We start from the raw sequence: 22,286 nt of genomic DNA on the forward strand, positions 1-22,286 counted from the left end.
AGAGAATACTCCGGCGTTTCTCTCTTTTTTAGAGGTGCAATTCACAACAGTAATAGCAGCGACATGGGACTAGGTATCATAGTGGTCATTCCAAAAAGAAGTCAATAGAGCGAGACCTTGTTCTGACTTTAATACAAATTAGTTCAAATAATTCTACAAGGGAAAAAAGAAAGGCTGATTCTACACTTTTCGCAGATAACTGCATCCTCAAACTCGCAACCTCACATACGATAGTGAGAAGATTTGCCTGACTAACTAAACCCCTGGAAACTCAGAAAATGCACCAAAATGAGCGTGGGACCAACAGTAGAAAAGTTAGGACGGAAATCTATCGTTGTTCGGCTTTAACTTTTGATCCGTTGCTCGCAGCGTATTGAGACTGCGCCCAATCGATTCCTCTCGCAAAATTACGTCAGAATAGTGCACCAAAGAATTTATTTCAGCACTTTTCAAAATCGCGAAAATTTTTGCCAAAAATACAAAGGGGTTAGCCTTACTTATTTTTGGGCCGAAAAATTTTTGGTCTTAGATTCGATTTGCATGACCTTCTCTTGACTAATTAGACTCTCAGGAACTCAGAAAACGCAGCAAAAAGAGCGTGGGATTATCGGGAGAGAAATGACGACGAAATGATCACCAGCTGAAAAATGTGAAAAACGCAGGTTCTGGTTTTCTGCCTGTAACTTTTGATCCGTTGCTCGCAGCGTATTGGGACTGCGTCCAATCGATTTCTCTCGCAAAATTACGTCAGAATAGTGCACCGAAGAATTTATTCCAGCACTTTTCAAAATCGCGAAAATTTTTGCCAAAAATACAAAGGGGTTAGCCTTACTTATTTTTGGGCCGAAAAATTTTTGGTCTTAGATTCGATTTGGATGACCTTCTCTTGACTAATTAGACTCTCAGGAACTCAGAAAACGCAGCAAAAAGAGCGTGGGATTAACGGGAGAGAAATGACGACGAAATGATCACCAGCTGAAAAATGTGAAAAACGCAGGTTCTGGTTTTCTGCCTGTAACTTTTGATCCGTTGCTCGCAGCGTATTGGGACTGCGTCCAATCGATTTCTCTCGCAAAATTACGTCAGAATAGTGCACCGAAGAATTTATTCCAGCACTTTTCAAAATCGCAAAAATTTTTGCCAAAAATACAAAGGGGTTAGCCCTACTTATTTTTGGGCAGAAAAATTTTTGGTCTTAGATTCGATTTGGATGACCTTCTCTTGACTAATTAGACTCTCAGGAACTCAGAAAACGCAACAAAAAGAGCGTGGGATTAACGGGAGAGAAATGACGACGAAATGATCACCAGCTCAAAAATGTGAAAAACGCAGGTTCTGGTTTTCTGCCTGTAACTTTTGATCCGTTGCTCGCAGCGTATTGGGACTGCGCCCAATCGATTTCTCTCGCAAAATCACGTCAGAATAGTGCACCGAAGAATTTATTCCAGCACTTTTCAAAATCGCGAAAATTTTTGCCAAAAATACAAAGGGGTTAGCCTTACTTATTTTTGGGCAGAAAAATTTTTGGTCTTAGATTCGATTTGGATGACCTTCTCTTGACTAATTAGACTCTCAGGAACTCAGAAAACGCAACAAAAAGAGCGTGGGATTAACGGGAGAGAAATGACGACGAAATGATCACCAGCTGAAAAATGTGAAAAACGCAGGTTCTGGTTTTCTGCCTGTAACTTTTGATCCGTTGCTCGCAGCGTATTGGGACTGCGTCCAATCGATTTCTCTCGCAAAATTACGTCAGAATAGTGCACCGAAGAATTTATTCCAGCACTTTTCAAAATCGCAAAAATTTTTGCCAAAAATACAAAGGGGTTAGCCCTACTTATTTTTGGGCAGAAAAATTTTTGGTCTTAGATTCGATTTGGATGACCTTCTCTTGACTAATTAGACTCTCAGGAACTCAGAAAACGCAACAAAAAGAGCGTGGGATTAACGGGAGAGAAATGACGACGAAATGATCACCAGCTGAAAAATGTGAAAAACGCAGGTTCTGGTTTTCTGCCTGTAACTTTTGATCCGTTGCTCGCAGCGTATTGGGACTGCGCCCAATCGATTTCTCTCGCAAAATCACGTCAGAATAGTGCACCGAAGAATTTATTCCAGCACTTTTCAAAATCGCGAAAATTTTTGCCAAAAATACAAAGGGGTTAGCCTTACTTATTTTTGGGCAGAAAAATTTTTGGTCTTAGATTCGATTTGGATGACCTTCTCTTGACTAATTAGACTCTCAGGAACTCAGAAAACGCAACAAAAAGAGCGTGGGATTAACGGGAGAGAAATGACGACGAAATGATCACCAGCTGAAAAATGTGAAAAACGCAGGTTCTGGTTTTCTGCCTGTAACTTTTGATCCGTTGCTCGCAGCGTATTGGGACTGCGCCCAATCGATTTCTCTCGCAAAATCACGTCAGAATAGTGCACCGAAGAATTTATTCCAGCACTTTTCAAAATCGCGAAAATTTTTGCCAAAAATACAAAGGGGTTAGCCTTACTTATTTTTGGGCCGAAAAATTTTTGGTCTTAGATTCGATTTGGATGACCTTCTCTTGACTAATTAGACTCTCAGGAACTCAGAAAACGCAACAAAAAGAGCGTGGGATTAACGGGAGAGAAATGACGACGAAATGATCACCAGCTGAAAAATGTGAAAAACGCAGGTTCTGGTTTTCTGCCTGTAACTTTTGATCCGTTGCTCGCAGCGTATTGGGACTGCGCCCAATCGATTTCTCTCGCAAAATCACGTCAGAATAGTGCACCGAAGAATTTATTCCAGCACTTTTCAAAATCGCGAAAATTTTTGCCAAAAATACAAAGGGGTTAGCCTTACTTATTTTTGGGCCGAAAAATTTTTGGTCTCAGATTCGATTTGCATGACCTTCTCATGACTAATTAGACTCCCAGGAACTCAGAAAACGCAGCAAAAAGAGCGTGGGATTAACGGGAGAGAAATGACGACGAAATGATCACCAGCTGAAAAATGTGAAAAACGCAGGTTCTGGTTTTCTGCCTGTAACTTTTGATCCGTTGCTCGCAGCGTATTGAGACTGCGTCCAATCGATTTCTCTCGCAAAATTACGTCAGAATAGTGCACCAAAGAATTTATTTCAGCACTTTTCAAAATCGCGAAAATTTTTGCCAAAAATACAAAGGGGTTAGCCTTACTTATTTTTGGGCCGAAAAATTTTTGGACTTAGATTCGATTTGGATGACCTTCTCTTGACTAATTAGACTCTCAGGAACTCAGAAAACGCAGCAAAAAGAGCGTGGGATTAACGGGAGAGAAATGACGACGAAATGATCACCAGCTGAAAAATGTGAAAAACGCAGGTTCTGGTTTTCTGCCTGTAACTTTTGATCCGTTGCTCGCAGCGTATTGGGACTGCGTCCAATCGATTTCTCTCGCAAAATTACGTCAGAATAGTGCACCGAAGAATTTATTCCAGCACTTTTCAAAATCGCAAAAATTTTTGCCAAAAATACAAAGGGGTTAGCCTTACTTATTTTTGGGCTGAAAAATTTTTGGTCTTTGATTCGATTTGCATGACCTTCTCTTGACTAATTAGACTCTCAGGAACTCAGAAAACGCAGCAAAAAGAGCGTGGGATTAACGGGAGAGAAATGACGACGAAATGATCACCAGCTGAAAAATGTGAAAAACGCAGGTTCTGGTTTTCTGCCTGTAACTTTTGATCCGTTGCTCGCAGCGTATTGGGACTGCGCCCAATCGATTCCTCCCGCAAAATTACGTCGATATAGTGCACCAAAGAATTTATTTCAGGACTTTTCAAAATCGCGCAATTTTTCGCCAAAAATACAAATGGGTTAGCTTTACTTTCTACTTTTTTTTTGGAGCCTATAATCTTTGGACTCAGTTGACTTCTAGGTCCAATTCTTGACCAACCGAACCCCCCTTCGTCTTCTTCCTGATGGATATCACCAAATGAGGAATGTGCCAAAGTACTCTTTGCTTATGTTATTTATTTTTGATCTTCTTTTTGTTTACATTGATTCACATCTATATTCAGTAATTTAGTTCTTGAACGTTCTTTATACCTCAAATCACTGAGTGGGTATTAATTAAATCTGGACTATAGGTGACTTCCATTCACACCGAAAATATCAAAAATTAAAGTCAAATCACTCGATCATACTTATTTGTATTTGGTACGGTTTTGTATGATTCTGACGACTGTTAACATTAGTTGTTGATGATTTCACTACAACAGAAATTCTTCATTTAGAAGGGCAAAGATCAGCCATTTATGTAGACACCACGCAGTATTTTAAACTAGGAAACGAAACTAGGAAATGTCAACAAGCCGATATAAACTATCACATAGATCGAATTAATGCGTATTATCAATTTATGTGGAGGTTTTGATTTATCAAGAATCGCAATCCGTCGATAAGCTTGGAATGTTCACGATACAGTGTGTAAAAACAGTTAGTTTGCGAACAGTGCGAACTTTCACCTTACCGGCAAATGATGTTATATTTTGACAATTGTCGGTACTACAGCTATTTCTCTTATCTATTGCGGTCACACGAATTATTATACAGATGTCTTCTTTATCGGCGCAGGAAGCAACACACAATTTACGCGTGGCATAACGAATTTTGTGCCGTCCTTTTTACAGCAATTGACAGCTGTGTTTGACACATTGACACAGGCAGTCAGCGTGTCGCGTACTCAAAATATTGTCTGAAACGATAAACAGTGATGCTAAAATTCGCAATGAACGGAGAAAACAGAAATCGTCGATCTCGACACATTAATAAGAAATTACTGAAACCATTAACCTGCACGTTCTATTGAGTAGCGTCAGGTTACGTTTATGAATAAAAATTGGTCATTGAGATTACGCATAAATAAATATGGACATACTCCACGAGCAGCTTGGCATACCAAAAAAATACATTCGCCTTTTAAATGGGCGAATTTCAATTACGGTTCACCGAAGTTGGTTAGCTAATTTACTCAGTGTTGGGTCAGTCACTTTTATCACTCATGATCAGCTGTCTGCAGACGTAATTGCAGCACAACCTTCACTTGATGAATTGGGATCTAACTGGCTCCGAATCTACGCTCAGGCAAAAGACAATATTCACTTTCATAATTTACCAGTTCACTTCCGAGATTCATACTTTTGAAATTCTTGTCATGCGCTATGTATCGTTCAAGCTCTTGTAGTTTAGTATTTTATGTGAAATACAAAACGACTTGTAACTCATATGCGATGAATCACAGAATAACAATTACGTTCATAAAATAAGAATGCAGCTATTATCTGAAGACTTAATCGTCCTTAATTTTATATCCTATAGGTATATCAAAAACAACACAGAAATGCAATTCCCTTACCAAGAGCGAGAAACCTGGGGCATGGAAAGACAGAATCAGAATTAACATTTCCACAGCTATTGCATTATGTTATGGAAACTAATCACCACAATTTATGGAAAGAAGCTTATAAAAAATACTACAGTATGTCGAGCCATCCAATGGGCACAATTACTTATACATTTTTAATATTAGATCAAGTACATTTATTTGAAAATATCATTATTCTACAAATTAGGAATAATAGTTTTGAAATAATCTCAGAAAAGCTATTGAAGTTCCATAACTTTCTGGACCAAGTCTAAGATAAACAGATTTCTGATTTGATTGAATGATGAATCATGGGCAGGTAGATGGAATCCAGCCGAGCAAAGAGAACAGTCGAATATAACGGCAAGCAGCAACGATGTGGCTGTAATGAAAGATGTTATTACTCGCATGTATGGCTGTCCGATGATACAGCTGCAGGATGGCAATGTAGTAACTGTAACCCCAGGATCCACACGAGAGCTGCACTGTAATTTATTACCAGCGTTACTCACCATTGAAACAGAATCTTGTTTCATCACAATTCATGAACAAACTGCCAAATATTCCCTCCAAGAGTAAGCTATGCCATTTGTAACACAATGAAATCTTAGCAGTAAAATAAGCAGCGTGATGTAAACAATTCTAATTTTTATTTTTTTTTATTTTAATTGTTCTTTATTTATGTGCTTTTAATCATCAATTTCAGTTCTGTGACGTACAGTCCAGCAGCCTTATCTTCGAGCCATAGTAAACCTTTGTTCCTCATTTATCAGCTACTCCGTCTATTAAGAGATATGCATGATAGAGGATTAGTTCTTGGAGAAATAACTCTCGGGGATATATTACTCACTGATACTTTCACTATTCAGGTAACTTGGTGTAGTTTGGTTTATTTTTTAAATAAATCTGTATACAGCTTAATCTCAAGCTGAAGAGTAAATCACTTCATAAAATTGTATGCACTCAATTTTCAATTTAGACACATATGGACAATATATCGTTGATATGGATACATATTATTTATTTGAAACCGACAAACATCGAAATATACTAATAATATTTTTAATTTAACCTAGGTCTTACCAAAAATAACTGAGAATATACACTTGAAACCACAACACGAGTGTGGAAGTTCAGCTAGTATTCACGGTCACAGAAAATTAAAGTGTCACGATTACAACAAGGATATCAGCTTGAATTACGAGTATAGTAAAAACTCTGGTAGCCCTTTGTTTGGAATTAACGAAAACATTGATAAACTCTGTGAAATGTGGATTCAGGGGCAAATAAGTAATTTCGATTATTTGACTGCACTGAATAACGTAGCTGGCAGAAGATACGGGGATCCATCCTGCCATCATGTTATGCCTTGGGTGACAGATTTCACATCACGTTGCGGAGGAAATTGGAGAGACCTTACAAAATCGAAATTTCGACTTAATAAAGGTGACCGGCAATTGGATCTTACGTTTGACTCCCATGTAACTGAGGTTCGTTGAAGCTATGAATAAATCATGCATCAATTCTGCTCGTTATTGTCTAGAACCCCGTATTCGTAAAGAATAAATCATAATTTAGAATCAAGCCAGTTTCAATTTTTCCAAACTTTCCAGCCAAATAATATTTGCATTGTCTATAACGTGCATAATATTTTTTTTTGGAACTGAATAAGATGTACGCAGCTTTGTATTTGATCGGTTCTTGATTTTGTATATTACTTCGTATTAAAAAGTGTGATTTTTGTCTACAAACATCTTCAATTTCGCTCTGATCAATAACTTATAACACTCCAAAGTAATTGAGTAATTTGCAATTTGGAAGCTACGCTCATTCTTTCAAAATGATATATCCTTTACAAATATTTTTTTTTAATGCAGGTTGGTCATCATGTTTCGGATGTCCTTTCAGAAATCACTTACTACGTGTACCTTTCTCGTCGCTATGCTCGTTCTGTGCTATGCAAGCATGTGAGACCGCAGTGGGTTCCATGGGAGTATCCCGCGTCTATTCAAAGGCTGCATCATTGGAGTCCTGATGAATGTATTCCACAATTCTTCACCGATCCAAACGTCTTTAAGGTGATGAAATAATTGATGATATAATTCATGTTCTTATGACTTGTCAAGCTCTTTTTTCCTCTTTCTTTCTAGTCCATTCATGAAGACCTACAAGATCTGGAAATTCCAGCATGGGCAACGTCTCCCGAAGATTTTATAGAAAAGCATCGCGAGGCTTTGGAAAGTATATACGTTTCTGAAAGACTACATCACTGGATCGATCTCACTTTTGGTTACAAGTAAATTTACGAAACGTATTTACTAATTAACATCGTAACATTACTATCAATCTATGTTTCCCTTAAAACTGAATATATAGTGATATTCACATGCGTTCGGTATAATTTACATTCCTCTTCTCGACAGATTATCAGGCTCAGCAGCAGTGAAATCAAAAAATGTGTGCTTGCAGTTAGTCGATAATCACAAAGGGTTAACAAATTCTGGGATAGTGCAGGTGTTTACATTGCCACATCCGCAAAAGCTAGTGCCTTCACCTTACTGGAGTAAAAGTCCACCTCGTTTACAGAAACCAAACTTGAGGGAGAGAATAAGTATGTAAGATGAAAAAAAAAACTTATTTACCTCACGTATATTCGTGGAGTTATGACAGCTTATTTATCCCATAGAAAGTGATCGTTCTGGTGAAAGAATCAGTGAAGATGAAGGTCACAGTTCAGGCTTTGAAGAAGACGAATCTGCGGCCAATTCTAATCCTTCAAGGTCATCGCCACTAGCTTTGAGTCGTTTACTCAGTCGATCTCGGAGCTCCTTACTCGCTCCTGACGATATTCCAAAAACTGATAAATCGTCAATGCAAATTATTCTTCCCAAAGACTACAACCCAGTGGCGGCACTTGTGCAGGTTGAAACTACATATGCTTTTCTAAACAAAGCGACTCACCAGACTTATAAGTCAAATCCAATAGCCCATGACAGCTTGACTAACTACAAGCAAATTGTAGCCTCTAGTAGAATCAAGGAACAGCAAATACTTGGGTGTTTGATAGCCGAAATATTCCTTTCTGCAAGATTGAGAGCGTCAACGAAAGCTGCATACATGACATTTAATGAGAGATTCAGTGCCTGTGTCAATTTGTTAAAGGCATCACCGGATGCCCTACCAAGATGTGTGAGAAGCGCAGTAGCCTTGCTGCTTCAGGCTGACGTGATACCAAAGAGCTACAATTTCGAAAGTGTGGATAATAATGACCCTGCTTCAAGTTCGAACAATGTACAGTTTCGTTATCTGACAGTAACTAACGTTGGTCTACCTCCGCCCTCTGCCCATCAATTGCTGCAGTCGATTTTGTCTGGAAGCTTGTTTCCCTTTCCTAAATACTTCAAACGTTTGTTCGGGGTGGTCGAAATGCTGCAAGAATACAATAGCCTTGTTCAAAGTTTGAATCTAGTTACACATAGGGCTCAGGAAAGTGAATTAATGTCTGTTACACAAACTCAATACCTCTGCAAGATCAGCGAGTGTAAAGTCAAAACTGCAGCAAGAGACCTTGAACGACTTCTCCCTGAAATGGGTGATACTTCAGAAGCTTATCTCGAATTAATAGTACCCCATATTCGTCAAATAATGGAGGAACCTTACTGTGCTGTTTTAGCTGCTTGGTACTTATTTGATCCTATTGCCAAGTAAGTCTTCGTTAAATTTTACTCAGTTCTGACCTCTTGAAACCTGTTGATTTCGTTTTATGAACGAGCTCTGATATCTGCATTTGAGAAGAGTTTCCGATAAGGCATCTGAAATCTGTAATAAAAATTGTTTATTGTTTATTTACAGAGTTATAGGACCAAAACATTCCGCAATGGCTCTACTGGAACCAATTGTAAAGTTGTATGAAAATGGTTCCATAATGGATAGTGAATCTGAAATAGACGTTTTGTCTTCCATGTCACCTGCAAAGCACAGGACAGTGAGACTTTACCACCGTAGTTTTCTTTTAAAGCTTATGGTTAGACTTGGACTGCGCAAATTTTTAGACAACTTTATTACACCGTTAGTAGAGGCGGTTGGCGGCTACAGAGACAATTTACAAAACCCCTCTAACGTGAATTACTGTAGGAATGGAAACCTCAAGTACGTACAATCATTTTCACATTTCATAAACTGTAATCATGTCATCAATCAAAGTTTCAATACTCATATAGTTTAAAAAATTTTTGATCAAGGACATGTGATCTTGGCGGTAGCTGTAGCGACGCCGAAGCAATGCTATCACCCTTAGACGAGGATTCTTCTGGTGATTCTGATCGAAACGGTTCTACTTCTTTACGCCAATCAGCCAGCGATTCCAAAGTATTACTTTCAACTGATAACGAAATAGAAGACGTTTTCGTTCTCGAAACAGAGGAAAATTCTCCACCTTCCAATCCTAGTGTACCTTACAACATAGATGTTCATTTGGAGCTGAACTTGAGTTTGAACGATCTCTCTGATGAAGCAAATAAAACCTCACCACCAAGCAGTATGAAATCGCCGACTATTCCGATACCAAAAAGAGTCGAAGGTGGTAAACTAGTCACTGGTTTCAACAGCATCGGTTGTCACGTTGGTAGTAAAACATCCAGTGAAGACATACCGTTCAGCAATTCATACGTCGGGAATGTCACCACTGGAAGTAACAAAGCTGCGGACAGTACAAGCACAACAAATGTTGAAACTTTGAAGGAAGTTACTTTGCATTGTGAAAATGATGATCATCCTGAAAACGTTGACGTCAATGATGAAACAGTTTGCATGGATCTACCGCTACAGAAGTTAGTTCCTATTGATTGCAAAGTGTCTGAAATGAGCGCAGAGTCTGTCATTTGGTTGTCTCATCGTCTAGGACCAGTTCTGACTGCTCGTTATCTGTCACGGAATCTTCTCAGGATGTTAACGCTCTGCTACGCTGGAACAGAAAACTTGACCCCTATATCCAAGAATGAGACAGCAAGACCGGATGACCAGAGTAAATGGCCAAACACAATGCTTGTCGGAGATCGAAATGCATCCAAAGTTTTAGAATGCCTCACTGCTATCGCAGGCTTGTATGGTGAGCAAATAATTTTACTGCAATACTTGGGTCACATGGTGGAATTACTGGCTCTGTGTAAACGGAAGCTGACCCCAAATCTGGAGGGTGGTTTAGTTTCTTGCCTGGCACTCTTGACACACATCATAGGATTCCTCAGTGATTCTGCGCTCATGGATGCCCTTCACGAAACTATATTAAGATCAGTTCTGCATCCGGCTGTGAGGATACTTTCGACAACCCGTTATGCCTTTCCAAATGGTGTAGTGGCACGCAGCGCATTGGCTGACAAATATATTGCAGTGACATTCTGCTTGAGCCAAAGACTAGGATCGGAGATGAGTAAAACGCAGATAGCAGTTTCTATTCAGCGTTTTTTTTTAGCTTTTGACAAAGCGCATGGTCAAATTAGTAAAAATGTGTACGTTGGAGATATAGAGCGAAAAATCGTCAATTCTGCAAAGAAGATCAATCCTAACAAAAAAAATTCTACAACCAACAGTCTAGCTGCATCTTGCAATGAGAGCAGCTACTTCGAAGTGTTATCAGATGGTTCCACTCAGGAATGGGCTGTCAGAGAATTGTCTCCATGTATGCAACAAGTCCAGAACAGCACAAGCGACGAAATCGCCGAATCTTTCTCACCCCCTGTAATCGAAGATAATTGTTTGACGGATTCCAAACGAAACAAAGCACTCGATGAACTCAGAGCAGTCTTCACTATGGAGTTAGCACACAAATCGTATGTAACATTTTATCGTTACATCGGGGATGATGCTATGGAGCAAATTCTGAAAAATCATCAACTAATCAGAGATCTTTGTTACGAATATGAACAAGAAACTCGACCTTCTTGTTCTAACGTTGATTTTGTACCTGTAGATTTCGACTCTGATACAAGGGATGCAGAGAGTTTTGGAAAAATATCTGTTGTTGGAAATCGCATTGAAGTTCAAAGAAAGAGTCCATCCCCGCAAACACAGTCTTCAAGTGATAACGGGTTATCAGTAAGCAGAGAGATGATGTCTACCAGTCGGCACCTTAGAGGAAATTGGTTGGCATATTGGGAGCATGAAATCGGCAGACCCGATAAAGATACTAGATTTAACATTAAGCAAATAAAACTTCAAACATTCGTCGGTCACACTAGTAGCGTCAGATGTCTTCATGTCCTTGACAATGAGAATAGCTTTATGAGCGGAGGGCGAGACAAAAGTGTGAAACTTTGGAGCCTGAGAAGTCAGGGAGATGGTAGTGCGGTATCACAATGTCAATACACTTACACAGGACACAAAAAGTCAATACTTGCCTTAACGTTTCTGGAATCTCTGAGGTATGCGGTCACTTGCGATGGGTCCATTCACTGCTGGGATCCGTTCATGGGTTCACTGTTAGGATCTCCGGAATGCGTCCGTCCTGCACCTGTAAATACTCTGGCAGCTTGTCCTATTCCGTCTACAATGCTGCTTGCTGCTACTACAGATATGACATTAAGAGTTATTGACTGCAGAACATTTCAGTATGTTAATGAAATGAAGGTGAGCAACTAAAAGACGCATGACGTATTTAGTAATAGATGTTGTAACGCAAATACAGATGCCTCTAATAAAAGCATTCCGGTAATGTTTAATTAAATACAAACTGTGGAAGGAATTTCTGTATTATTTCCTTTAAGAACAAATTATGTACTATCAAGTCCCTTGATTGCTGCAGGTTAGAAGAATTGTAACACTACGGAATAATCTCAATTGTTCCGAGGTCTTTACCTTTAGAATATCTATTTCAGATGAGTTTTAATAGGTAGCTACTTCTTTAATTTCAGGTCTCTATGAATCCAACTGGTTTAATACGATGTATAGCGGTAGCTCCTAGTGGGCATTGGATTGCCATGGGTCAGGCATCTGGATTTCTTGCAATTTTAGACATTCGTACTGGACTAATTATAGCATCATGGAAAGGTCACGAATGTGAAGTATGTATTTCTCTCTACCTTACTGTTACTTTATGCTATCATGTAGTTATTTTAACGACTAATCACCTTGTGAACATGAATGTAGCAATACGTGATCAAATTTTAACTACTTATTCCAGGTGTTGCAGTTGGAAGCATTAAACGACACAACTATCATTAGCTCTTCCTTAGACCAGTCTATTGCAGTATGGAGTGCAGTTGACGGAAAATTGAAATTTCATTTGAAGTAAGTACCCAGTATTACAGAATCAACATCTGACTCAGAACCATCTCAATTTGTATTTTGATTGACGTTCCAGAGGGACAACAGAACCGGTACACTGTTTGTCCATCTACGATCAAGAGTTGATATCAGCCACAACTGCAAATCGCATCGGAGTTCACACCTCTGTAGAGGCAACAGCTTCATTTTCTTCGACTAAATTACGATCAGATACGTTTAAAGGTGATCTTACAGCCATGTCTGTACTTCCTCTGAATAGACTTCTTCTGCTAGGTGCTGACAACGGTGGAATTTCCCTACTATGTTAAAATAGGATAGTAACAATTAGATAAATCTACTATTATCCATCGGCATTCATCAGTATTGTCATTCGTTACTACAAAGTTTTCATACTATCCAATATTCATGTGGTAATTGGCAAATAAAAAAGAAGTACGGACTTATTTACACATTTTCTTTGTATGTTCACGCTATTACTCTCAGTATTTTAACATTTATAGTTCCATACACACAACGATTTGTGATGAATAACTTTTCACGGAAACTTGAATGCGTGTATCAGGTAAATTTAATGTGGAAAATTGTAACATGCAAATTATTAGTCAGGTGTTAATTTTTATTCATCTTCGTCAACATTCACATCAGGAGAATCAGTCTCTTCCATTTCTAGGATCCTCTGTTTCCGTTGACTCTGTTTGGAGAGCGGCATGATCACTCTTCCGGATGACGGTGGTGGTTTTGGCGGCCTCATTAATTTTTTTGAATATTGCAACATATCCCTGTCCATTGCTGGTCCACTAATACGATTATAATAACGTGGTTTTTCTATTTCTTCATCTTCATCTTCGCAGCAATAGTCGTGATCTATAATTTGCGATTGGGTACAGTTCTTCGAACATTTAGAACAAGCAAATAGACGTTCGATTTTTTTATAGACTACATCTAGGATCCAGTTGAAGGCTGACCTGATCTTACAGCTTCTATGTAATCCAAATACTCGGGATCAAAGCTTGACATTCTGTTGACATCTAGAAAATACGATTTAGATGTTGGATAGGATGTTGGTAAACTTATATGTAATAACATTTAGAAACAATCGAATCCATGATACGCAATTATCTGAAATATCATGCAACGAATAGCGCTTAATAAATACCTTTTGAACATAGAGACTCATTTCTGCTTCTGTAAATGAGAAATTCTTAATACTAATCGTCAAATTTTTACGAAAAGTCTTATTAATATTTCGTGGTATATAATTCGAAATAAAATATCTGCGTGGCAGATGAATTAATCATCATTATTCCAGGAATCTTTATAATTACGGTTCAGTTTCATCAACTATTTCTTTCCACCGGTACGTCTTTTCGTGTATTTCGGGACGGCGATTTGACGCTTCTCGAGATTTGGCGTATCTTCGTCTCACGACTGCGATTGACGGTTCAATGTCCTCTGTTCGAAAATATTAGCAAGTCAGAATACGGTCAGAAAGTTCTGTACTCAGTTCTCCAAATTCTTCTCAAATTCTCTACTGAGCTAATACCATCATTAAAATTCACTTGCCATTAATGTGGCTCAACCCCGTCTGCTGTTCCCTGTCCAACAGACGAAATATGCAATAATAAAGAGGTATCATAACTGCTTCTTCAATGGCAATTTATATTCTGTATTTACCAACTATCGTGACTGTAGGATCTGTTGTTAGGGTAACAAGATGAGGATCGACCCGGAGGTGACGAGGATCTCTGCGAATGATGTAATTTGGAGGAATGCATTCGCTCTGCAGCTATCGGGAATTTTATTAGTACACCAATTCGAGTCTTTAAAAAATATCTTTAATCGGAAAATTTCATATTTTAAATGCTGAAAGATTCAAAAATGCATCTTGTACATAGACAACTAGTATATTTATCAGGATAAAACCTGTCTACACACAGGGGGATTCATTCTATCGTAACTTAGAATTTTCCTTACCTCGAGGCATCAGTTCTTCAGGGTGTAGTTCCTCGTTTATCGGTGGCTCTTCATCAAAATCTGGACTTCCCCCTATTTATAAATGAACTATCAAGATTATACAAATCTGAGATAAACAAAATGTACAGCGGAGTGGCATTATCATCTCGCTGTTGGGATTGTGACACGACCGGAATAGCAATTCATACTCCTTGCCATTGCGAAGCTAGTGCAGCCCCTAGTAGTAGTTATATGGGAGAGTAGAGAGAGAGAGAAAGAAACATTTCTAAACGGATGGTTTGAAAATCACGAGACGGGGGCATTTGGCCCCTCTTAACCAAGGATACCCTTTAAATATAGTTTCTTGCGTAACTCGTTTCATTCATGGCCGACAAAGGTATAGTCAATATATTAGAAAACACAAATTTGAACCAACCGTTCATCGTCGTGTTTGAAGAAAATGACCTCATCCGTGCTCTCGAATCACTGTTGAAGTAAAAAAAAATTATAGAAGCTATGATTGGCGGTCACTAAACAATATTGCTGGTTCAAAAATTTTACTTACGACCCTGTGAAGGACATTTCTGTAGGATCAGAGAAAGTAACGTGTTCCATGTCCTCAAGCCATTTGAAATTGCCAGATTTTTCTGGATCCAAGTATCTGCTTGTCGTTGTGATATTGTGTATCGATGTATCAACGTCCAACGTACCATCGGTGTCATCGTTGATGGACCCTTAAAAAAAATCTGACACATTCATGCATGACTATCAGCATTTGCATCATTCCTGAATCGCCCGAATACTTAATTTTACACAAGTAGGCAATTAGAAGCTGGTACTCATATCACTAACTACGGAATTAAAAATAGGCGGATTCTTGTCTATTACAAAAAAAATTTACCATAACGAGTGGTATGATCGTTTCGTTGCTGTCGTGGAAATTGCGCTGCATAATATTGACGAGAGTTAATGTCTGAAAATAAAATACATTTTACCACATAAGTCAAGGTTTGTTTGTCAAGCCTACAGTGTCGACTACGGTTAGTAGTCTGTCTTACCATTGATCCTACTATTGCTTGATGTGCGGGATCTGGATCTCCGATTTTGAGAATTGCAACAACTTCCGCTGTCACCTGAAATAGCACGAAATGAGGAAACTGACGTTTGCGGTACTATGTTTTTGTTTGTACATCAATTTAAATACACTCACGGACATTGTTAATGTTTATAGAAAAATCTTACTTACTACCTCCTCGTAGGGACACGCTTGACCTTTCTTCACAAGGATAAAAATCCTGTTCGCTTAGACACATGTCGACACAGTGTGTGTCTATGACTGGTTCCCTTTTTGGACAACAGGTGTACGGTGAACCTTCACAGGAAATAGAAGTAAGGAAAATTTAAAGAAATTTGGGAATCAAATATTAGAAGTACTATTTGCCAGCGACATGATGTCATTGATGTACCTGGAGGTGGCATTGCTTCCCCTGGATCGAGTCTGAAAATTTACAAATCGAAAGATTATTGTCAGTAATTTGAATGCGAAATAAATCTGTCATAAAATTCATCCTACCAGACCAGTAGATAGATGAACTATTCATACATTTGCGTTAGTTTTTCACCGTGAAAATAAAACCAGTCTTGAGCATTTGAAACTTTTTCTATGAACGTAAGGGTATATTATAGACGTACTTACGCACAAGGAGGAAGGTCCATCATCCGTTCAACACGCCGTCTAGTTTCCGAGATAGCGCATGGTCCGTGATTTTCGGCTTTCTTGAAAGTCTTGTCACTTATCCCATGTAGCAACGCATCTGCCTGAGACACGTCAAGATCGGTTGGCAGGTGAGCTGAAAATCAGAGTCCATGTGTGTACAGCGTCTTAGGATATTCTCACTTTATCATACGAAATACTCTGGGTTTATGAACTTTTCAGCTTTCGAAGAAACTCTTTTCAAATGTTTATAAATTGGAAATACTAACGAGACTCGTCAATCAGTCTTTCAAAGTAGCGACTTCTGCCCCATGTTGGCCGGGACTCGAAACCCGCGATCTCCTTCCGATATGACCTAGAATATTTGATGGAAAATAAAAATTCCAACTCATATCACGTCGTTACAGCCTACCGAAACATAAAGAAATAGTATGCAATAGTTCGTAGATAGAAGGCAGCCTGTACATCATTGACTTTGAATACTGAACTCCATTGCAATTTTCGTGTTTAAAAGACTAACAACTAGTTAATGGAAGTTGAAAAAGTAATTTAAACGAAACTTTTCATCATTTTACGTTCAATAAACTATTAATTTGCTTATAGTTGTGTGATATGTGAAACATTAGACTAATGATTCCCTGATCTAAAGACGTGTTTATACTTCTAAAATAACAATTGAATGCATTTCTATACATACAGCGGTCTAGATTAATCGAACAGAGGACTGCACCCTATTTCAAAAGCAAACGTTACTAGAGAATCTTGTAAACTGTATCGAACATTTACTTACTGGTATGGGATTGGCGGGAATGGTACAAACTTAGGTGTTGGCCTTGAAATCCTCTCGCAGTCATTTGGTTGTTTTTTCTTATTTCCAGAACCAGCTTCCGCATTTTTAGGATCGACAAGTTCTTGGGAATTTTTATCAGCAGATTCCGGTAGCTGCTGCTGGGACGCCGGTTGTTGGGATGATGATAACGACGAAGAAGCCGGTTTGTCAGGCTTATTCTTTGAATGATAAGCCTCCTCGGCAAGTTTGCACGTGTCTTTAAAACAATCAGCGAAATGCTTGGGCTTCAGTTTCGCCTTCTTCGCCAAATTCGTACTGGCGTGTGACCACTTGGGCAGTGGCTCGATTGAAATAGCGTAGTAGCCGTGAAGCCCGAAATTTGGAATTTCTTGAACAGCCACAAACTGACAAAGATCACCTCCGACGGATGTGAATACCGGAGGATAAGCCAGCGCCGCTATTTTTCTCGGCTTGACTAAAGACAGCATTTCCGTAGCCTGACGAAGTTGGCAATAAAATGTATATACTGATTTCAACTCGAAGCATTTTTCCTTTTTTCATTTCGCATTTTTTTAATGGATATTCCTAATTTTTAAATAACGAAAACTAAGAGCTAAATGGACTCAGCGAAGTATCTCGATATTCCTCACAAATTATCGCATTTAACTACAATTGACCTGGGGACCTTGTAATTTGGAGGAAAAGCCTGCAGCGGTCCATCGGGTGGAGCTTTTTCAAATATTCCAGCGAGTTTGTTGCGCTGCATGACGAAGAGAAGAAGCTTAAGGTACTCGGTCCGCATGTTGGCTTCTGGTCCGTCAGATTCCATGTCGCGAAGTTTTTTCACCCATAGCGCGGCGATGGTTCGGTCTAATATCGAACAGAACCAACGCCACTTGCAATTTCAAGTTATCACGCGTGGGTATTGCAAAGACATATTTTCAAAATATTTTACTCCGTAAAAGTCAGGTGGCAATTGTATTTTACCTTTTGCATCTGGCAGGTTAAGTACCAAAGGTTTGGCGAATTTTAAATAAAAATTAAAGTCGTCCATGTCTCTAATTATTGCTGTGCAGTGCAACGGCCATCTGCTACGCTCAATTTAAAAGAGGATACCTCTACACACGATAGTTTACTTTTGAAAAACAGTTCCCATGAAATAATGTATGGTTATAAAGCGCAAAAGTTAATGAAACAGACGGGTGAAAAATTAACAATAGAAAACAGCTTTGATATTCTACCTTGTTCGCTCTCGATCGTGCAGTTAAAAGATTCGTACGCGCATGATATTTAACAGACGTATTTATCATATTTTTATAATTATTTATTCATACCAAGCTATGATACCGGGACGCTTACAATTTGTCATATATGTAGAAATTTTGATTAAAGTGCTTTGTAAACGAGTGCAAGATTACACTAAAGCGGAAGACTCTTCTTTTCTTCTCGGCTCTAATACCGAATTACTACTTGTAAGGTCCATCGATCATTAACGAAAACTATGACGTCCTACGATGAGTCACAATATTAGTTTAAATGTTCTGCCTACCCCTAAAACAAAGCTTCATACCTTTTTTGGACAGGTCCAACGTCGTCTTGATCTTCCTTATAGCTGTAACAGAATTTCAGGTACTTAGGTGTTTTTTCTTTTCTTGTTTTCTGCTTCACGTTTATTATCGATGCAAGCGGATAAGTTAATCCTAATAGATAAGCTATACTTTACCTTTGCGAAATGAAGAGCCACGTTTCGGAGAGGATGTAACTGACTTCAACAGATGCCCTTTCGACAGCTTTTGAAAAGCAAACGTCTCCTCGAGAGCTTCTAAAATGACAGTTGCATCAGAAACGTCCGAGAAGGCATCGTTTGGTTCGTACATATGATAAATGACTTTGCCAAGTTTCACCAAATCCGCAGTATCCTCGTTGCTATCTGATTGTGAGTCTCCACAGCCTGGTCCGCAATAATTACAACAAATATGTGTGAGACTACGCGTGAATTACAGCAAGACCAAATTTTTGTTTAATTTGTTCAAGAACTCGCGATCCTGCTTCTGAATATTTATTTCGACATTGCTTTTAAATTCTTTCAAAAAATTTACAGCAGAGGTTGAAAAAGTTGGTAAATCAAAAACTTTTCAAGTAAGAACCAGTCGGTTTTTTTTTTAATTTAAGGAGAGCTCAATACCAAAAGAATTGTACACTCTGCAAGAGGATACAATTTCCTTGGCACAGCGAAATAATTTCAAGAAATTCGTTATAGAATTTTATTCGCAGCCAAGCATTTCCTCAAGTTCGCCACTTTCGTATAATCTCTTGACATCATCGCCACCGCCGATAAACACGCCATTGACGAAAACCCTCGGGACAGATGTTCCCCCGGTTATGGTCCCCATGATTTCCTGAATATCTTCACCGTCGGCTCGCTTGTCCAATTCCAAAACGGTATACGGTTGGTCGAGGTCATCAAAAATATTTTTAGCAGTCTCACAGTACGGGCAGTAAGTCTTGGAGAAGATTATCACCTGTGTATTGTAGATCAACTTCTCCACCATCGACCTCAATCCTATGTTGCAAGTGTCAGACAGTTTGCTTTTGGGTTTTTGTGTTGCGTTCAAAACACTTTTTACAGTCATTACTCATTGTCATTCTCGCAACAACTTAATTACTTAAATCACAAAGTCTACCCTGTAAATGGTTTTCATGCATATTACAATAAACGGTAGACTTTTCACTGGAAAAGCCCGCAGCAGAGTGCACTAAATTGAATCAGATTATGGAGTTCTTTTCTGAAGACGTCCGAATCTCTAAATTTCCGTTTCAGTTTATGTTACATGAATTTTGCGACAAAAATATTCACTGCCGTAATGACTATCATCAATCAGTATAAGGTTTTCATGTTAGAGTGATAATGAAGATTTTTTAATATACCTCCGTATCGCGATGCTTGGGGGACTTGTCTCGATGGTTGCATTTGCTGCGAATGATAATCAGAGCAATAATTCTGATCGTCTAATGACACACTGATATTTTCTATTTCCTGATCGTCATATCCCGCGAAATCATGAAACTCATCGTCTAATTGTAAGGAAGAGTGAAAAGTTTGAAACAGTTCCAAGTGGTTTCGAAGATGTTACCAGAGAAGAACGTCTGCCTTGGTAATATTTATGATGACTTTTTTGGACAAACCATCGCCCCAAAAACTCGACGACTTGGTTCTTTCAAGAGCGGCCTGAATGAACCTCGGGGAATAACTTCCACGAGGATGTTCGTAATCTTCCGTCGATGCCAAATTCCTCATAACTCTTGTATCATATGCTGCAAGTGAACAAAGCATTAGCCTAGGTATTTTGAGTAATCGAAGATTAATTAGAATACCGATATCAACGTAAAGTAGACGTAAAGGAGTGCAGTTCAATTTGGGAGACAAAATTTAACATACCATTCCGATCCAGATAGCAATAATTATCTTTCAATTTCAAGCACGAATGTTGACCAGCAGCTACTGATTTCCCACTGGAATCGGGAATGAAGTATTGTTCGTAATTGCCTTGTCTGGGAAATCAGTTTGATAGTGATCATTTTGCACTAATTAATAAAATGTAATTTTTTATAAAAATGAAACAAAACAGACCCTTCGCAGTGTTGTTCATCGAAGTCATAATTTTCAGATTCAGATTCGTCTAGAGGCGGTGAGAGACAAGATTTATTTCTGTGATCGTGAAAATCATTATAATTCAAAGCAATATATTCGTCATTGTTGTCAAATTCATCCTCTTCGATGTAGTCATCGCAACCTGCATACGAACAGCCGTCATTTCCTGCGTGCATTTTTGGACAAAGAGGATTTAACGGACTTTCAAAAATTCATTTAATATTTTAAAATCATATGACTCTTGACATTGTGAAACACGGGCCACGAGAGCAGCCTCTCAAGTTATTTCCACGGGAAACAAAGAAACGCGCAAATTCGGTGCAACAACATTTTGCTCGCATTTTCTTTTCTATGACTTCAAGTATAAAATCAAATATGCAATGAATACTACCTTTAGCTTTTAGTTAAAGAATTTATAGTCGAACTCAAAAATTTATTTTTTAAATTTCCAATATGTAATGGAGTCCAGCGTAAAATGAGTCTAAATATTCTGTGATAGATTTATTTCTTGTACGTATCACAGACCGACGTAGTATTATTATCTATATTTATATCAGTCGGAAGAAAAATTATATCACAAGCTAAAAACTTTACTACGAAATCAGCTTAAGCCAAAGCACAATATCGTGCATTAGAATTATGAGATTCACGCATGTATTGACGTAATAATTATTTAGAGTCGGCACAGCTCATTCGCATACATTACTTAACGTGAAAGAAAAACACTTCGCATGTCCTTGAACGCTAAGAACGTTGTCATTAAACAACTACAACTGTTCATACATAAATCACTTATAATATTAGAATGGAATTATAACTAAGATTGGGGAACAGCTAATCTTGGTGAAGCAAAGCGTACGAAACTTGCTTAAATGGTGAAAATCAGGCAAAAATGAAAGAAAAGCTTGTAATTTTTTGTACCCATCACAAGCGGTCGGTATGCTCTTTGATGACGCATGATGTAAAGTGTGTTTTAATTTTCAGCAATATTTGCTTTGCATAACTTTTAAATAAATTATAAATTGACAAGTTCAGTCTTTGCGAAAAAGCAGTACAGATGTCATTTCATTGTGTTTGAGTGTAGTACCAAAGTAAAATCGACAGTTCCATTGATTGAAAATCAGGTGAATGTTTATTATTGTAAGCCTGGGTAAGTGTAGATTTTCGGATGCAACTTTGGAACAGCGGGAAATTTTCGGATTTCAGCGTGAAATTCAAGATCCGAAAGTTTTTGAATTTTGGCGGGAAATTCCCGGATCTCAGCAGGAAATTCAAGTTTCGAAAGTTTTTGAATTTTGGCGGGAAATTCGAAATCCGAAAATTTCCCGCTGTCCCAAAATTGCACCCCTAGTTCAAAGTTAACCCTGTTTACGGTATCCTTTCGTTTGTATTTCCGTGGTACGAGAGCTCGTTCAAAGGAAAGAAAAATACGCGAGGCGTACATGCGGGCCCGGACTGTTTGTACGTTCGCTCCTGAGAATACAGTCACAATGGATAGATACTGGGTATG

The 22,286-nt window shown here is 38.5% G+C and overlaps 3 protein-coding genes across 4 annotated transcripts; 1 reads left to right on the forward strand and 2 right to left on the reverse strand.

The window, feature by feature from the left end:
* The first annotated feature begins 4,624 nt into the window (after positions 1-4,624).
* Positions 4,625-13,110, forward strand: LOC107219176 (WD repeat-containing protein 81). 2 transcript variants are annotated; one of them, XM_046740001.1, is made up of 15 exons: positions 4,625-5,106; positions 5,341-5,500; positions 5,706-5,961; positions 6,093-6,255; positions 6,463-6,876; positions 7,264-7,464; positions 7,537-7,682; positions 7,810-7,997; positions 8,073-9,090; positions 9,239-9,535; positions 9,628-10,893; positions 10,975-12,010; positions 12,295-12,444; positions 12,564-12,670; positions 12,744-13,110. In XM_046740001.1, exons 1-15 carry the CDS (start codon positions 4,891-4,893, stop codon positions 12,973-12,975), a joined length of 5,850 nt encoding a protein of 1,949 aa, XP_046595957.1. In that variant the 5' UTR covers positions 4,625-4,890; the 3' UTR covers positions 12,976-13,110. The 2 variants fall into 2 exon arrangements, with proteins under 2 accessions (XP_046595957.1, XP_015512784.1); XM_015657298.2 differs by having other exon boundaries at positions 9,628-12,010.
* Positions 13,099-21,449, reverse strand: LOC107219142. Its single transcript, XM_046740002.1, has 22 exons — positions 21,302-21,449; positions 20,756-20,918; positions 20,564-20,676; positions 19,310-20,439; positions 18,848-19,075; positions 18,695-18,736; positions 17,125-17,621; positions 16,604-16,689; positions 16,317-16,470; positions 16,087-16,118; positions 15,867-15,992; positions 15,679-15,753; positions 15,522-15,593; positions 15,186-15,354; positions 15,057-15,106; positions 14,642-14,713; positions 14,342-14,453; positions 14,231-14,262; positions 13,993-14,119; positions 13,824-13,852; positions 13,633-13,695; positions 13,099-13,531 (listed from the first exon to the last, which is right to left on the reverse strand). The coding sequence occupies exons 7-22, from the start codon at positions 17,610-17,612 to the stop codon at positions 13,284-13,286; spliced, it is 1,935 nt and encodes a 644-aa protein (XP_046595958.1). The 5' UTR covers positions 17,613-17,621; positions 18,695-18,736; positions 18,848-19,075; positions 19,310-20,439; positions 20,564-20,676; positions 20,756-20,918; positions 21,302-21,449; the 3' UTR covers positions 13,099-13,283.
* On the reverse strand, positions 19,389-19,757 carry LOC107219143 (glutaredoxin-C4-like). The gene has a single exon (XM_015657241.2). It carries the CDS (start codon positions 19,755-19,757, stop codon positions 19,389-19,391), a length of 369 nt encoding a protein of 122 aa, XP_015512727.2.
* Positions 21,450-22,286: the final 837 nt, after the last annotated feature.

The sequence above is a fragment of the Neodiprion lecontei genome, chromosome 5 (genome assembly GCF_021901455.1).
Source record: "Neodiprion lecontei isolate iyNeoLeco1 chromosome 5, iyNeoLeco1.1, whole genome shotgun sequence".
NCBI classification, from domain to species: domain Eukaryota; kingdom Metazoa; phylum Arthropoda; class Insecta; order Hymenoptera; family Diprionidae; genus Neodiprion; species Neodiprion lecontei.

Coding starts and splice junctions, on each gene's coding strand:
- LOC107219176 (XM_015657298.2), top strand. CDS start 4,891: ATGGACATACTCCACGAGCAGCTTGGCATACCAAAAAAATACATTCGC. Junction 5,962..6,092: donor GCCAAATATTCCCTCCAAGA/GTAAGCTATGCC, acceptor CATCAATTTCAG/TTCTGTGACGTACAGTCCAG. Junction 12,671..12,743: donor AAATTGAAATTTCATTTGAA/GTAAGTACCCAG, acceptor TTGACGTTCCAG/AGGGACAACAGAACCGGTAC.
- LOC107219143 (XM_015657241.2), bottom strand. CDS start 19,757: ATGACTGTAAAAAGTGTTTTGAACGCAACACAAAAACCCAAAAGCAAA.
- LOC107219142 (XM_046740002.1), bottom strand. CDS start 17,612: ATGCTGTCTTTAGTCAAGCCGAGAAAAATAGCGGCGCTGGCTTATCCT. Junction 16,119..16,316: donor ATGGACCTTCCTCCTTGTGC/GTAAGTACGTCT, acceptor GTAAATTTTCAG/ACTCGATCCAGGGGAAGCAA. Junction 15,355..15,521: donor CGATCATACCACTCGTTATG/GTAAATTTTTTT, acceptor ATTTTTTTTAAG/GGTCCATCAACGATGACACC.